General features: G+C 31.3%; 4 protein-coding genes across 4 annotated transcripts; 3 read left to right on the forward strand and 1 right to left on the reverse strand. All coding sequences in view use genetic code 12, as the record gives it.

Moving 5' to 3' along the window:
* Positions 1-884: 884 nt before the first annotated feature.
* CAALFM_C105900WA (uncharacterized protein) lies at positions 885-3,803 on the forward strand (the record flags this gene model as incomplete). The annotated part of the gene is made up of 1 exon (XM_713388.2): positions 885-3,803. The coding sequence occupies one exon, from the start codon at positions 885-887 to the stop codon at positions 3,801-3,803; it is 2,919 nt and encodes a 972-aa protein (XP_718481.2).
* Positions 3,804-5,574: 1,771 nt separating this feature from the next.
* On the forward strand, positions 5,575-7,119 carry SIP5 (Sip5p; the record flags this gene model as incomplete). The annotated part of the gene is made up of 1 exon (XM_713387.2): positions 5,575-7,119. One exon carries the CDS (start codon positions 5,575-5,577, stop codon positions 7,117-7,119), a length of 1,545 nt encoding a protein of 514 aa, XP_718480.2.
* A 3,384-nt stretch (positions 7,120-10,503) lies between these two features.
* On the forward strand, positions 10,504-12,579 carry CAALFM_C105920WA (uncharacterized protein; the record flags this gene model as incomplete). Its single annotated transcript, XM_713386.2, has 1 exon — positions 10,504-12,579. The coding sequence occupies one exon, from the start codon at positions 10,504-10,506 to the stop codon at positions 12,577-12,579; it is 2,076 nt and encodes a 691-aa protein (XP_718479.2).
* Positions 12,580-12,727: 148 nt separating this feature from the next.
* CAALFM_C105930CA (glutamine amidotransferase subunit) lies at positions 12,728-16,123 on the reverse strand (the record flags this gene model as incomplete). The annotated part of the gene is made up of 1 exon (XM_713384.2): positions 12,728-16,123. One exon carries the CDS (start codon positions 16,121-16,123, stop codon positions 12,728-12,730), a length of 3,396 nt encoding a protein of 1,131 aa, XP_718477.2.
* Between the last annotated feature and the right edge of the window lie 2,506 nt (positions 16,124-18,629).

Here is an 18,629-nt window from a genome sequence, read left to right on the forward strand (position 1 = left end):
TGGTGGTGGTGGTAAGTTGGACGCACAACCAAGAAGAAGTAAGGGTACAAATTGACGTTGACGACGCGAAATAAAAAAAAAAAAATTATTCAATCCATCTGCGCATAAATTGAACAATAAATTGAAATTCCATTATGTTACACAATAAACAATTAATCATTGATAAAATCAATCAAAGCATAAAAAAATAGAAAATTACAAACTAACAAAGAGGTTATGAATATATAGGGAGATAGTGAAAAGAAGAAAAGAGATGATTAGTATTAACTGAGAACAGTTTATCAATTATTTATTAATGGTTGGTGAAAGATATAAACTTATTAAACGAAATCCAAAAATAGAAGCCAAAAAATAAGAAAAAAAAAAGAAATTCAGCAATTGACAATCATAAGGAAGTAGTAGAAGTAGAAGGAAATGAAAACATACACAATATCAACTTTTTTTGGTTTGCTTCTTAGTTTTTTTTTAAGTATTGTTTTCACACTTTGAATGATCTCTCTTTCTCTCTCTTTTGCTGGCCTTTCCCTTACTTACTTACTTTCTTTTTCTTTCTTTCTACTTCTTCCTCCTTTGACTTTTTAATTACAAACTATATTCATTCGTTCATTTATATATCAGTATTATACAAGAGTACTTAAAGGATTATTTACATCTTTAATCATCAACTCCATTTAAAAAAAAACCAACTACTATTCATTCGCTAAAAAAACAACACCCAACCACCTTTCCTAATTTTTTTGTTTTCGTTTTCGTTTATATTACCTTTTTCTTTCAATTGTTATCAAACTTGATTAGACTTTAATTTTCTTGTTCTTTCATTATTATCAGAATATATCCCCCCCTTATAATCATTTTAATAATATCATACAACAGGAGAACTACCAATGAGTGAGGAGGAAGAAGACAAACATTTAAAATCACCGGGTGGATCCTCATTAAATCCAAGGAAACTGTCTGACCTTCAACCTTCAGCTTCATCATCCCTGCAAACTCTTGATGATACCCATTCTCAACCTAAATCAACTACTCCATCGGAATCAACCGAATATACATCACCTTCAAAATCGCTAAAGAGTTTTTTCTTTAAAAATAGACTATCATCATATTCAATCGATAGTATTAGTGAACAACCTGAATTAGAATTCCAATCACATCGTCATTCAACAGAACGTACCCGTACTAAGAAATCATCTTCCATTGGAAGTGCAGAATTAAGTCCTAGTAGATCACCACGAATGATGAATTTCAGTCTACGTCCAAAATTCATTCGATCAAGATCTTCAGGAATATCTGATACTTCAACTGGTAGTACTCATCCAATACCACCTGCTGCATCAGTACTTTCATCATCATCACAACGAAGAGCCACCATTGAAGATTTTGCCGATACCGAGTCTGAAGAGTCTAATGACAGCAATGAGGATATAGAGGATAAGAACCAAGATCAGACCAATGCTAACAAACAACAACGAGAGCATCATCATCATCATCAGCAGCAGCAACTGCATGATATTGATGAAGATTCAATCAACTCATTACTTCAAGAATATCATAATCGAGATTCTGAATTTGATAATAAAGATATTAAAAATAAATTCATTTTCCGAGAAGAATTTGATGATACAAACTCTATAAAGACCAAATCACGACCAGCAAGTAGAATATTAACCCCGGAAGAAAATGAAGAATTAAAGGCTGAAATTATTAGACAAGGGTCAATTAGAAGTTCAGGTGGTACTTCATCTTCATCACAAATATTAAAACCACTTGGCAGTGGAATGAGTCGAGGATCTAGTTCCCAACAACAACAGCAACAGCCATATATTGATACTCAAATTGCACAACAATATTATGGTGATGCCAGAAAACATATCGAAGTTGTTGATCCTACAAAGAGAGAAAAATCTAACAGTGTAATTGCTACTACTGTTCTGGGTGATTCTCCAACTGCGTTAAAAAGATTATCTGGAGGTTCTAATAGTAGTGGCAGTAGTAGTGCAAATACAGCTATTGGTGGTGGTGGTGGTGGCGGTGGAAGTGAAAATCGAAATAGTGGAGCCAGTAGTGCCACATCACTTCGATTCAAAATTTATAATGACAAAATCGAACCAATCAAACATGCAAGTGCTGGTAAACATATGAGTACATCAACAACCAATGCTGAAGCCGCCGGTATTTCTGGTGCTGATAGATCATCTATGAGGGTTTCAACGGCATTTAGTGATGAAAGTGAAACTGCTGGTGATGCTAAGTACCCTGAACCAACAGTGACACCAATTCAAACCCCTCGAATAAATCGAAATTCTGATACTCCTTCAACAGATACTAATTATACTAGTAATGATACTAGTGGAATATCTTATGAGGCTCCACTTGCAATAGCTGGTCTGTTGCATAAATCATCATCCACTAGTAGTAGTAGTCCTAATTCTGGACATAGATCATCATCACTGGTTCCATCAACTCCACTTCGAACTCAACATGCAAACCAACAACATGGCAGTTCTAACTTACAACGTAGTGGTGGTGAAAATCTCCAAGAAACCAAAACCGACGCAGATGGTACAAGATCAACGGGAGGAACCAATACCACATCAACAGGGTTTTTCGATGAAACAATGCTTAAAGGTGGTTCTCGTAAAAGTGTTGCTCATTCTTCAATGTCATCTGGTGAATTACTTCAAAATTTAGAACACTCATATGATTATTCCAAGAGTAATGATAATAGTGGTAATAGTGATGATACCAATCAAAATCAAACTAAAGCAACAACAGCACAACAGATTAAACAATCAACTCCAATTCATGAATTTGTCATTAAAGACGCGAAAAAACTGCCACCAATGCTGTCACCACCACAAATTGATACTTACCCAGCCGATAAGCCTTCACAATCAGGAGAAGATGAAGTATTTGGAACATCGATCCCACGTCCTATGGGGGTACCCAAATCTGATAGTGTTGGACAAAATATGACTGCTGGTTTAGATTCAAAGAGTGAATTGCCAGTGATGTTGTTTAAAGTTCAAGATAGAGATATTCAAAGAGATTCTAAATTTTTTGATAATTCCAATTCTCATGGTCAACGTAAAAGTGGTGGTGGTGATGGAGGTGTTGGCGGCGAAGATGAAAACCAGAGTTTAAGTGGGTGTGATAGTGAGAGTGCCGGGAATATTCGTGAAAGTGTGAGCGGCAGTGTCAGTGGGAGTGGAAGTGGTAGTGGCAATGGTAGCGGTACTAGAAGTGGATGTAGTAGTCGAGGTCGACTTACTATTGGATCCTTATCAGAAGCAGGAAATTCTAGTCGAAGTTCAGGTAGTTCTATCAAACAAATTATAAGCAGGCATTTTAGATCTATTGGTGAGAGTTTAAACACAGACGAAAAACAGCCACAACCAGAATCAAACTCACAAGATCCATCACAACAACAACCTTTGCGTAGTCTTAACTTAGTCAAGGATTCACCACCAATATTATTTGATGAAAAAAATCATATTATCATGCCATCATCCAAATTTGATCAAGAAAGTCAACAAGAACCCACGAAACAAACCATAGATTATCCATGGATCAATTGGAGTTTATTAATGTTATTGGGATTAATTGTTCCACCATTATATTTTGTTATACCTATAGGGTTAATGGATAGAGATTATCTTGGATTAAGATATGCCAATAAACCATCGAAAAAATTCACAACAACACAAAAAATCATTAGTTTAATACTTGGTATATTATGGTTATTGATTGTGTTAGCTATGATTGGTGTTGGTATAGGACTTGGAGTAACAAGAGAGAGTTGATATTGGAACAAGACCATAAGTTCATTTTCGAGAATGCAAGAGTTAAAGAGTAAAAGGAGGTTGCAAAACCAAGTTAATTATTTTTTGTCAATAGATATCCGTTATTATTTCCTTTCATTTTCGTTCATTTTCGTTCATTTTCGTTCATTTTCGTTCATTTTCGAAGCTTATATATATAGAGTATATTTACGTTAAATAAGTATTAGTATTAGTAATAATTAATTTTGTTAAATATGGTTAATAGAAATTTCGTCTCTCTTTTGTAGGTAGGAGCGCTCTGGTTCGAGGACACCATTGATATAGCTAAGTAATAAGCATATACCTTCAAAGTTGATGGATTATTATCGTGAATAAGAGCCAGGGCCACCTTGAGGGCGGGGCAAGAGAGACGTGGGGAAAATTATCTTTGTTTTTTTGGTCTTGTACTATTTCCCCACTTTCCCCATTAGCTAATCCATTTCATCTGTCAATGTAATACCTAAACAATTAAATAGGCACAGAGGAGTGAAAAATAAATAGTAACTTGCTGATGATATTGTCTGGGTTTGTTCTCAACTTATTCTATCGTATGATCTTATTCGTAGAGTATTACTTTGTGTGTGATTGTGTTTACTCGCGTGAGTGAGTGAGTGGGGTGTGGTTGCCAAATGACAATGCACACGTGACTGCGTTGAATAGTAACAATAATTTCGGAACTACTGGAAGAACGAAATATACATTTACCGACGGCTTGAATCAAAACCCGAGAATTAATTCTATATAACCTTGAACAGCTTATCCTCGTTTGAAATGGTAGTTTTGAAATAGGGTTTGTATCCAACAGGAAGAGTGTAAGACGTGTTTCAGTTTATCCACCAGCAAATAGCAACCAATTCTGCTTAGTAGTACACGACTATTACACGAATCATCTAATAGAAGCTGATTCCTCTAACTCTACGTACAATTCCACCTCTAATGAGATAGAAACAGCAAGGAATCAAGGCGGTGTTAATTTTTTAATTACAGGCAGGAAAAATTACAACCACCATCTATGCGGGAGTCATTAATTAAAGATCCATTTCATCATGCATCTTTAATGTACGTGTGAGACAGGTTTTAACAAATAAATCGTTTGATAAAACAAAGATAATGTCATCAACTATCAACAACCTTGTAATATCATCTCAACTACTGGGGGATTATAAAGATTGTACTTTGTTAGTAGTTGTTGTTAATATTTCCTAACTTAACTTCGTTTCCCTTGCGCCTTGGAAACTGAAATTGGTTTCTTTTTATTTTGCTTTTTCTTAGTTTGCTGCTCTCCTTTTTTTTTCTACACTCTTTCTCTCTTTCTTAATAGTTGTTGTTGTAGTGTGGGAAATTAGAAATCACATAAATTTTAAATTATGAGCCCAATAAATAAATAATTCTGTACTCACTTCCCCCTATTTCCCTTTCTTTTTCTTTTTCTTTTCTTAACTTTCATTCATTTTAAATACACTTTATTCGATTTCCAAAAAATTTAGTATTATACATAAATATTATTAATATTTCCTTATTACTTTTTATACAGATCTTTCCTTCAAGAAACTATATCTTACCAAGAATAATAGGAAGAAGAGTTACACTTATTTATATATATATATATATTCATTCACAAAAACTCCACAATAGTACTCACCACCCCATATTGTTGATCTCAACTCACTACAGAAGTTCTAAAACCCGACTTCAACCCAATTTAAAAAAGAATCAGCTAACTACCACCAAATCGACATAATCTATTCAAATAATGGGTAATGTACCAGCTAAAGAAACAAGAAGTAGATCAAGTTCTTCTGTTTCCGATTATCGGAATTCAACGTCTTCCACCACCCATGGTTCTTCATCGTCAACGTCTTCTAAACGAAGAAACACGACATCGTCATTATATGGAATAGTTTCTTCTGCAACATCATCATCAAACCACCATAATCGATCTGGTTCACACGATTTACGGAAATTGAAACGACAAGAAGAAAAGGAACAAGCACAAATACAACATTATATGCAATTAATTGTAAAATTTAATGAAAGTGTTGATGGAGGATATTTAGCTCCATTTGGCACATATAAATCTAATCTTGATTATGATTGTGATATAGTTCGAAATTTAATTATAAATCGAAAATTATCACCATTTTTCACTCCTTTACAAGATTTTGATGAAAGTTGGACTGATGATGAATTATGTATATTATTAGGACAATTGACATTACATGCATTAGAACCTGGGTATAATAATGATGACGATGAAGAAGAAGATGACATAGATAATCATAAAATTCATAAATCAGCAAATTATTATAAACGTCAAGAAGAAAAGGCCAAATTGAAATCATTAATTAATAAAGTTAAAGAATTACAAAAAGATGAAGAACAAAAATATTTTGATGAGAAACAAAAAAACTTTAACAAGGATTGTCCCAGTCGTGATTTATTATTAAGATTATATCGAAATGCTAGTGAATGTCCAATTTGCTTTTTATATTATCCTAAACATTTAAATATTTCTCGATGTTGTTTACAACCAATATGTTCCGAATGTTTTGTTCAAATTAAACGATTGGACCCTCATCCACCTCATGATGATCAATCTAATCAAGAAGCGGGGGAACTACCTCATCGATTGATTTCTGAACCAGCAAATTGTCCATATTGTGCATCACCTGATTTTGGTGTCACATATGAACCTCCAATCGATATTCATACTGGTATTGATGGGATTAAGCCAGGTGATTATAGAGTTAGTCCACCAATAGTGGAAGAATCAGAACTGGCAATAGATGATGATGGTGATAATTCTTCAAATGGTAGTACTACTGGCAAAGGAGAAATAACTTCTAATTCAGCAACAGCAGCAGCAGCAGCAACAGCAACACCACCACCAGTTAATAGTATATCACCTAAAAAAAATTCATTGAAAAAGAGACGAGGATCATTAGCTGCTAATGCACCTGGGGTTATAACTATTGATATGATTAGACCCGATTGGGAAACTAAATTGAATTCAGCAAGAAGTAAATTGGCAAGAAAAGCTGCTACAGCAAGTGCTATTCATGCTTCCAATCTATTACTTGATGATAATAGTAACAGTAACAGCAACAATGGTAATGGCAATAATAGTGGTAATAACAGAAGAAGAAATAATTCATCATCAGGTCGTTCCGGTAGTTTTGGTGGATCTAATAATAGATATGCCACTGTTGAACAAAGAATGATTGAAGAAGCCATGAGATTATCAATTTTAGATGAAGAAGAACGGAAACGAAATGCCAATAAAGAGAATAAAAAATGAGTCCAAAACAAAAAAGAATTTAATTATAGTATATGTATAATTTATGTCTAAATAATTAATCTAAGCTATTCTATTTTTTACAATTCTTCCACCTCAATCCATATAAGTATAGAGATAAGAGTGTAGATGTTAGTAAATTCAAAAACTGATAAACAAAAAAAGAAGTGTGTAAAATATGATGGCCCAATTAACAAGTGTAAAAATCTGCTAAGATAATATGACATTACTTAGGACCAAATGACATTAAAAAGAACAATATCAAGATGCTACATTGTCAATTTAACCTTTAATACCACTCCAACTAACACAACTTTCAAAAAAATTCATTCCTGGTGTTGCTGTTGCTGTTATGGCACTTCATATGAAAATTAACAAGCTAACTTTAAATCCAAATCCAATACCACAATTAAGTACGCCTCTTTTTTGTCGCTTATCTCCACTACCAGTAGATTATACTTGTATTCAAGTACATTGGGTATTTTTGTATAGTTTAGAAACCAATATTATTCAAAAATTAAAGTTTAAGAAGAGATAACTTTTAGTCGTTGATTATTTTTTGGGGCCATGAAATGGGGGTCTCTTCTGATCCCTGTCCTGTATTGTCTAGTTTGTTTGTGTGGAGGGGGAATCAAATATAACCTTAACCAATAAACAGAATGATTGCCAAGTAATGCTACCCACCCCACCCACTCTGTATATATTAGACTTCAATTGTTATCTTGAGGAGACGACATTCTACAAAAAACAAACCTTAATTGGTGTTATAATAATAATAATAATATGGTACTTCCTTTCCTACATTAATGCCAGTTTTTTTATGACGATAAATGAATCAAATTACATAACGTAAAAAAGGGTTATGATATATGATGTAAAACCTGAGAAATATTTTGCTCACTAGTAAGTATAGAATCAACAACAATGGGCCAAGATTTGGATTTATTGGAAGTTGTATTTCCCGATTTGTCTCACCCAATTACAATCGAATGAACTGATATGAATATGGTCCATACCAGTATTATCCTGTGTTGTTCCTATCATAAGCCTTATTCAAATGCCCCGGGTAATATGAATGAATACATAGTCAGCTTGTTTTAGTTGATATATAGTTAAAACGTTATATACTTTTCTTGTTGTATCGTCTAAAAACGAAAAATATCACCAGTTTTATTGTATTGTTTAAAAAATTTAGTTCTAATCAATTAAGAGAAATGTTGTATGGATTTTTCATTTTAATTGGTTGAAAGTTTTATTTTAGGTACCTTTTTTAAAAAATAACAATAACCCAAATTATGAACAATAGAATTGGCTTCAAAAAAAACAATAACCAAATAACAGGTTTAAAAAATATGAAATTCTCTTTACGGTTAATGGTTATTAACTCAAACAATAGTTTATTGTCTAAGATTGCTGAACTTTGACATTGATTGATTGAACTAAGATATCACTAAAATGAAAAATAGTACAAACTAACTTGAAATAGTACGATATGTCTTTGTGTGTGTAAGAAGAAAGTCCTTGAAAAAAAAAAAAAGAAACACCGAGGAAGAGAAGAGAAGAAATAGAAGGGAAAGATCTATTCTGATACTCATGAGAGTGGTGGTTGTTTTATATTACAATGTTTCATTATTTAACCTAATATGGATAATTAATTAATGTTGAAAGGCTGAAATATGAGTTGCTATATCAACAACACCCACTTAGTAACAGAGTAGAAGTATAGGAGATGAAAGACGTGTTATTGACGGTGACGCCATAAATCTCAAACGTACATGATGATTGTTTCCCCATCACATATTGTGAATAGTACATAGCACAACAACCTTACAATGAACAAGGGAAATGGGAAATATAAACAAGAGGGGGGAAATATATTGCCACTTATCGCTATCATATATCAATCAATCAGAAAGAAAGAAAGAAAGAATAAACTCAATTTATTCCCCTATCTCTATTGTCCCTGGTTTCACGCGTACGTAAAATATAAGGTGGTTTTTATTGTTCAAGTTTGCTTGTAAGAGTGGAGTATGTACACAATACATGAATATTGAACTCACAATTGTTAGAGAAAACATTAGCCTGTCTAGACTCAGTAATATATGCTTTTAAATGGAGTTGATTTACAAGGGGAGAGGAGGAAATAGATTTACAATGACCAAAATGAAAAATCCAGAAATAAGTAGGTTTGGAAAATAACGTGAAATCACTTAAAGAGAGGGTGCACAATTTGTTAAAAAGAATACAAAAACCACCTGCTCGTCAAAATTAGACCCGTTTTTTTTTTCATGTACGTTGTTGGTTAGTGTTAGTCGTTTTCATGCACGTGCAAAAATACGTCACCAAATGTCGCTAATGTATAAAAGTTCTTCACTAATTTTCTTTCCCTTTCCCTTTAAAAAAATTAACTCCGTTTGTGGGTTGTCTAACTTCTTTTCAATTATTCAGTAATAACTTTCCCTTTTGAAAACAACCTATGGTATCACTTTCCCAACAACAGCAACAACATATTCAAAACAGCAACATTTATTCCCCTTTGGAAATTGATTAGCTGATTGATTGTTAGTTGAGACTAATTGTTCTTCGTTTAAACAACAATCACCAGAACAATGCCCAACCTTTTTATTTTAGTTTTTCCTATTTTAAAATAGCCAATAAATTGCTTGGAACAAACATGCCAATGAAATATATATATATAAGGAATTTAAAGAAGAACAAATAACAAAGAACAATCCATTGTCAATATTGTATGAATACTGACTATAAGCTTTACTAGCAACTTTTGTGTGTGTGAAGCTTTACTGTGTACGTGTTAGCAAAGCAATTTTGCGACATTATTTTATTATTATCATAACGCGTATGGTTTCTTTATTAAATTTGCCTTGTCTTGAATTCTTTTCCCTCCCGAAATGTCGCACAATACAAAACACAGAGTACAAAGGAGTTACAAAACCAACAGAAATTTTTTTTTTTTTGGGGGGCTTGAAGGGACCCAAAACTTCAAATCAACCCATAATTTTCCTAACGCTTTCTATAACTATAGTGTGGGCTTTATTTTTAAAAAATTTAAGTTTTTAAATTAGTTTTTTTTAAATGGTTTATTGAAATTCATATATAATCATCATGGATTGTCTTTGATTTGTATTGACTTATTTTCATTTTTATTTTTATTTTTATTTTTTAATTTTTAATTTTCATTTCACATTATAGTATTATTATTAATATTGTTTGGTTTTTTTGTTAGTTGCAATCAACTGTTTCATTCATTGAGTCTCCTTTCTCCCTGTTTAGTTCAAATTCAATTCCCTCCCCCATCCCTTAAGACGTGTATTAGTTTTTGTCTTGTTTAAACTAACTTAATTAATTTTTTTTTTCCAATAATTAAATATGACAATCATGGCTACAACTACAGCTTTGAGTCTACCCAGTTCTGATGTAAAGACATTTCATAATTATCAAGTTGTCCTTCCGACTCAATTACCAATAAAGCGCTTATATAATCCATTGAAAGAACAACTTATCCAACTGATTAAACTACCCAATGACTTCAACTTTAAAAAGAAGAATAACAATGCCAACAACGCCAATAATGAAATACTTGTCAAGGTTAAGATGTGTGGCATCAATTACTTGTCTGATTTCAAATCATCTGCTGTAAATAATGGTGTTATTCATAAACTGAGGAAACCTATTGTACCTGGGATGAGAATAATTTGTAAAATTGATAGTATAAAAAATATTAAATTTTTAGTATTCCCATTTACTACATGTCAATTAGAAAATATTCATAATCATCCACACCTTGTTCGTCAACAACCATTAGCAAACAAGTTAGAGGACAGCAATAATAATAATGCCAATTCTTCTGTCGACCATAATTGTGATTTGATCTATGGCAAAGATATTGATGGTGGATTACAGACTCATTTGAGTGTACCCAAAAGTTTATTAATTCCTATTCCATATAACATTAGTCTTCATGATGTTTGTTTTATATTTGACATATTGTTACCTTTTTATAAGTTTTTCCAATTTGTGAAACCTGGGAAAACTATTATTTTATTAAATGATATCAAGAAGGAATTGAATGAAGTTTTATTAATTTTGAAAATATTCAACATTAATTTTAATTCGATAATTATTATTGATGGGAATTCTTTATCACCTCGATTCAATAATAAATTTGAAACAGTTTATTGTTTCAATAGGAATTTAAAATATGAAGCCATTAATTATTGTGTTTCCACTGGATTACAAGCAACAAGATCAAAATATACTGTATTGACTAGTTTCCCTGTTAATGTCAATTCAATGTTGACCAATCCTAAAACCCATAAGCGTCACAATGCCAGTACTGATTCAAGTATTAGTTCCATTTCAACTTTAGCATCCAATTCCAGTTTCAAGTCTGCATCAATGATGATGGGTGGTGTTAATTCTGGTACATCTAATAACAACCCAAACACTATTAGCAATAACAAATTCAAGAATGATAAAACTATCAAATATATGCAATTGAGTTATCAGGATAAGCCATTATGTATTGAAGTTTTGAAGATTTTATCAGCCATTAATTTTGAAAGAGAAGATCAAGAAAAGCAGAAAACTGACCAACAACAACAACAACAACAGGATAAACAACAACAAGACTCGCCAGAATTGGCTCATGATGGAATCATTGATGATTATGATTATAATTATGTCGATGAATATGATGAAAATATCAATGAAGAAAAGTATCGACAACTTTTAATAAATGATAATGATTCATTAGTTCATTCTACCAGCTCAACTCATACAGGTTCTTCAACACTTCAAATGCATTCACAAACTGAATCTGATCCCCATGGCAATATCAAAAACCATGCAAAAAAGAATGAAAAGAAGGGGAAAAGAAGAAAAGTGATCACGAGAAAGTATCATCATTATTCCTGGATATGGTGTAATAAAGATGTTTATTTGAAGAATTATTACGATTTAAATGATTATGATGTAAATGATTTAACCAATGACATTGATAATACTGATAATGAGAATGAGTATGAATACAATTATGATGAATATGGGTATAGTAGTAGTTATCATTATCGTGATGGATACGACGATGATGAATATGGTATTGGTGATAATCATCAAAATAAAATCATCAAACAAATGAATCGATTATTACAAGATGATGTGAATTTAAATCGTGTTTGTTATTTCAACAGTGATGATCATGATAATGATAATGATTATAAAGATGATAATGATGGATATGAAGATCCTGAAGATGTGAATGGTGATGATAATCATCTGTACGAGTATAAAAAAAATACTAGCACTAGTCATGAAGATAATAATGAGAGTAATAATTATGAAGATGAGAATAGTAATCAAAGTTCTTCTTCATCAGGAAATCGAACTTATAAATCACATCGTGATCGAAGTTGGGCCAAAAATATTAATGCTTGTATAATTTAAATGAATCTGAACCCAAAAAGTTGATACTTTTTAATTTTATGTAATATTATATTCTATATACACCTATTATGTCACCACTAACTAATATAACTAATTAAGTAATTTGTTAATTCACTAATTCATTCACTAATTCACTAATATAACTCGTTCACGACATGCCTAATTCTTTAAAAGTATCAGTCAAGATTGCTCTTAATTTAAACAAATTAATAATTCGTAATTTTTCATCTTTTAAATGAGCATTATCACTCAGTTGACCACAAGGTATTTGTGCTGCTGGAGCATTAAAACATTTTTCTAAAAATCGAATCAGAGGAATTGATCCCCCTTCTCTAATAAATAAAGGTTCTTGATTCCAATGATTTTTCAAATTTTTAAATAATATTGAATAAACTTTATTTTCATGATCACCTAACCATGGTTCAGCTTGATGGAAAATTTCCACCGATAATTTATTCCCCGTAATACTATTGGTAGTAGTATCCATAGAAGAAGAAGAAGAAGAAGATAGTTTGGCGAAATTTTCATTTAAAGTATCAATTAAAGATTGTTTAATTTTCAGTAAATCTTGATTAGGTACTATTCTCATTGATATAGTAGCTTTAACAATTTGTGGAATCACCGTGTTATTATTAGGTCCCGAAACTTGAATTTTATGAATTGTTAATGATGGTTCACGCCATTTAGTCATCAAAGTAGATACTTTAATCCCCAGATATTGAGCAATAGTATCATATAATTTTTTTTCTGATGATGTTAATGGTAAAATATCATTATAAAATCCAGGTAATTGGATTTTCCGAGTTATGGGGTCAACCAAAGTGCTTAATAAATGCATCATGTCCATGGTTGGTTCACGACTAACACCACCATCAACACCTGAATGACGATCAGGTTTATCGGATTTAATTGTGATTGAAGCATTAATAACTCCACGTAATCCATAATTTAAACATGGAGTTAAATCATCTAACCAATAAGAATTCGATAACATGATCCAATCAATTCCTGTAGTTCCGTTACCACCACCACTGCCACCACTAATTAATTGTTTATTATCATTAATGACTTTTTGAAACCCAATTGAACCACATTCTTCTTCACCTTCAATTATAAATACAACATCACAATTCAATTGTTGACGATGATATAATTCTGCTACAGAATATATTGCTGCTAATGTTGGACCTTTATTATCCGATACACCTCGAGCATAAAGATTACCTTCTTTAGCAGTTAATATAAATGGATCAGTTTTCCAATCTTTTGCTTCATTTTTCGTGGCATCAACAACATCATAATGAGCATACCATAATAATCTAGGTCTCCTGGCATTGCCAGTACCATTTGTGGTGCTATTGGCTTTGAATTCAGAAAATACAATGGGGTTACCATTACTTATGGGTAATAATTTTGTTTGATAAGCACCAAAATTATTGAATAATTTACATAAAAATTGAGCACAATGACGACTTTCTTCTAAATATAATTGAGGATTTTTACTAATGGTTTTAAAGGCAACATATTTTTGTAACATAATTAACATATCATCATTAGAAAGTTTTTTATGTAATTCCCCATTCAATAATTCTTGTTCTTGTTCTTGTTCTTGTTCTTGTTCTTCATCATCATTTAAATTTTTATCATGACGTTGATTCGTAGTAGATTTACTTGTCGTGATATCCCATAAAGATAATGATTTACTGGCACCAGAAAGTAAATAAATTTTATCATCATCCAGGGGGAATATTTTCACAGCATTAATTACCCCATCTTCAATTTCCAGACTCATTAAAATTTTATCTGATATAAATTGATGATTTAAAATTGATAATTTAATTAATCCCGTTGATGATGAACCTTTATATATACAATTATCATAAATATCCAAACTTAAAATTTCATCAAAATTATTATCACCAAATTGAAATGATCGAATTAATTGTAAGGTTAATAAATCCCATACATTGATTGAACAATCACTTAATCCAACATAAAGTAAAGAATCTTGGATTTTCATAGATAATATCGATTCATCATTTTCTAATGATGCAACTTTAATTAATTTAACTCCTATTGTGGGATTGTGATTAAATGACCAAATATTAATTATTCCATCACCACCTCCAGATATTAAAAAATTTGATTCAGATGAATCACTAATGGTGGCATTAGTTATAACATCTAGACAATAAACATAACCATTATGAGCAAATCTAATAATATCGTCACTTTTGCATTCAATTAATTTTATTGAAGAATGATGTTTTGATTCATTAGTGGTTTTAGAATATCTTCGTTTTAATAAATTATGAGTTGTTTGTAATGTGTTTTGTGAACCACCAGGACCTTTTGAATCAAAAAATTTATCATATCGGAAATGTGGTAATCGTTCAATATCCAATATATTTTTAGTATCATTACAACCATTATTGATATTACGATGAGTTTGTTGATGGTGGTTGGTGTTGTTCTGGTGTTGACTTGATTGTTTATGTTTATGTTTATGATTTATACCGTTAGACGGTTGCTTTTTATTATCTCCATTGGTTACTAAATCTTCATTATCAAATGAAATATGACACCATAATATTGAAGCATTTTGAGCCCCAATATAAATTGTTGAAGTTGAATCACACCAATGAATTGAAAAAATATCACCAATATCAACTAATGAATAAATTACATGAGTACATTGATATTTTTTGTCATCATCACTACCATTGGGGTTCTTTTGTAAATTATAAATTTTCACTAATGAATCAGACCCAGCAACAAATAATTTAGTTTCATCTTTATTTAAACATATGGTCAATATTGAAGCCAGTTGATGATGTGGATGATGATCTTCAGTATTGGTGTTGTTGTTCTCATTTCCAATAATATGAGTTAATGTATAAGTATTCATATCATAAACTAATATTTTCCCATCTTGAGTACCACAAAATAATAATCGATTCTTGGGAGATGCTAAACAACACAAAATTGAATGAGTATGTGACCATTTATGAACTAATCGAGGAAGATTATTATCATTATTGATGCTATGGTTATCGTTATCATTTAAATCTTGAGGGTTGTAATAACTTGGTGTTGTTGTAATGGGCATTTCCAACGGTGATGATGATAGTGCTGATGCAGGTGGTAGTTGAGAAGTTGGTTTAGATGATGTGTTTGGAATTTGTGAAAAAGTAGAAAACTGTGGCTGGTGGTGCTGGCAGTGTGGTGTTGTAATTGATGCCATTGTTGCTACTGTTCCTGGCCCTGAAACTTTAGTATCAGAAAAAAATAGTGGGGAACTTTGTTTCAGTCTTTGTTGTTGTTGTTGTTGTTGTTGTTGTTGTTGTTTTTGATTGTTATGTATCGCTAATTCAGCCATATTTATGTGTGGAGAATTTAGACGAATTGGGGTATGAGTTCGTGGTGTCAAAATTATATTCTCGGTTGATGGTGTACTACTAAGTGGTAATGGTTTTCTATCTTGTGATAGATATTCACTTTCATGAATATTAAAATTAGATGAAGTGTTATTTGGCAGTGTCATCTCTCTTGTAAACTGATAAAGGACAAGTTATTTGTCAGATGGGTAGATTGATGTGATTGAATGACTCTTATTATTTTTTTTTATTATTATTACAACACGAGAAATCTCCGAACAGTAAGTAAAATTTACCAATCAGATAAAGAAAATGAATGGAATTGAATTGAATTGAATTGAATTGAATATGAACAAAACAAATTGAATATATATTTAAAAGTATTAGGAATTTGAAAAGATTTTATACTTATTAAGAATGTTTCATGATTGCTTTGAAAAAAAAAACCAGTGGGGACAGTGGAGGTGACGGTTGTTATTGTATTGTATTTGGATTTTCACAATTTTCAAATAAAAATACAAAGAGATGGGTGTCACGTGATGCAGTGGGTTTTTATCATATCAGTCACGTGAATTTGTAGCATCAAATATTTTCTGATCACATAAGTAATTACAATACCTAAGAAATAAGAAAGTGTAGCAAAAAGATAATGAATATAATTAGATTTGATGGTACATTTTAATAAGGGTGGAGAAAATGGGATGAGGTATACTGTTTGTTCACTCGAATTATTTTGGTGTATAATTTTTCACCAATTTTTTGAATAAAATGTAAAGTAAAATTGAGGTCAAATAAAATTAGTTACAAATTGAAGATAGACGATAATTATCATCAGACTTATCACTTATGTTATATAAGAGTGGAATTGACCGACTTAACTAAAAGTAAACAAAGACATCTTGGGAGAGTGAATAATTTAAGAAGTACTAAGATACATATCTCGTTGACAAGGCGTTACATCTAAGAAATAGTAGATATATGCAAAACAAGTGGGGGGTGGGGGAAGTCAAGCAGATTATTGAAGATATATATTACACATAAATACATGCATAGAGTCGAACAGATATATAAACCTGTATTTGTCAATATCTATACGTTAACTACCAACACTATTTTTAAGAAAATCAATCACACGACTATTAACCCAAAATGGGGGAGAGAAAGAAACTATGTGTGTCGATTAATGCTGCATAATTGGTTAAAGGGAAAAGGTGATATCATAATATTTCTGTAAACAATACCCTAAATGGAGGAATTCAATTAAATAATAATAAATTGTATCTTAATCCGTCAAATCAAATCAAATCAAATCAAAAAAGAAAAAGAAAGAAGATCATCGCTAATATTATCTTTCCAGTTTTTGTCATACTCTATTTCACATCGTTTCAACAAGTATAATAAATTTGCAAAAAAAAAAAAATAAAATCAATAATAAGCAAGCAAAGGTAAGAAGATGGAAAATTATATTTAAGATGAATTTACTCTTATTATTATTGTTTATTATATTATGAGATTAATGATCAGAATTATTCATAGGGATACCCYCCCCCCCCCCCCTTTTTTTTTTTGTTTTTTCCTCTATTTTGACTCCTCTACTTTTCAATGTCATGAATCCTGAGTCATTCAAATAAATTAACAATCTCACAGAAGTCTTGACAACGGGACATGAGTGAGTGAGTGAATAAATAAATAAATGGGGTTTAATGTATAAGTTAACAAGTAAGGATATAATTGAAGTATAAATTGCAATGAAGGACACGTCCTAATAATAATAAGTCACACGACTCTTAACCCAAAAAGAAAAAAAAAAAAAGAAATTAATTGTCAACTTTTTAGATTCATTACACAAAAATTACAATTAATATACCACCACCACCACTAGACTTTCCTTTACAAAATTTCAAGTATTACTTTTGCTTGCTGGTTTAACCTGAGAAGGAGATGATTAATCTATAAAATAACTAATGCACATTCACCTAATAATATTAGTATCCAATTTTGTATTTCTTTTTTTATTTTTCTTTCATACACCCCAAACAAAACAATAGAGCGGGAATGGAAAGAAAGAAAGAAAGAAAGAAAGAGGCAGAGAGAGAAAGAGATGTAATTGATTAATTAATTAATTAATAGCTTTATTAACACAAAACACCCACAGCATTGTAAAAAAAAACCGCCCACGTGGGGTCTTCCTCTCCTCCTTTTCACTGTTTATCACATTATATTGAAGAGAGATAACTTTCAGATTCTGTTTTACAGTATTAAAGATGCTCTATCAAAACCCCTTCCCTTCATAGACAAGACAAGACAAGACAAGACAAGTCAAAGACCAGAAAAATAAAGTAAGGGGTAGTTGACAGAGAATAACCCAAGAAATTAAAAGAGTTAATAGTAATAAAAATACACTCCAACAAGAGTTTGTTTTTGATGGGTGAAATTGAAATTGAAATTGAAATTGTTAAAGCCGAAGAAGAATAAAGTAGAAAAATTTTTCTTGTCTTCAGTGAGTACTAAAAAAAAAGTAAAATTGTTTGTTTAGTTAGTTAGTTTTCCAGTTCCAGTTCCCCTTTCAACTTTCACTAAACCAAATTGAGTTAATCATCACACGATACTTAATTTTCTTATTTCTAATATTTAATACCTTTATATCTTTATATATTATATATATATATATAA

The sequence above is a fragment of the Candida albicans genome, chromosome 1 (assembly GCF_000182965.3).
Source record: "Candida albicans SC5314 chromosome 1, complete sequence".
NCBI lineage: Eukaryota > Fungi > Ascomycota > Pichiomycetes > Serinales > Debaryomycetaceae > Candida > Candida albicans.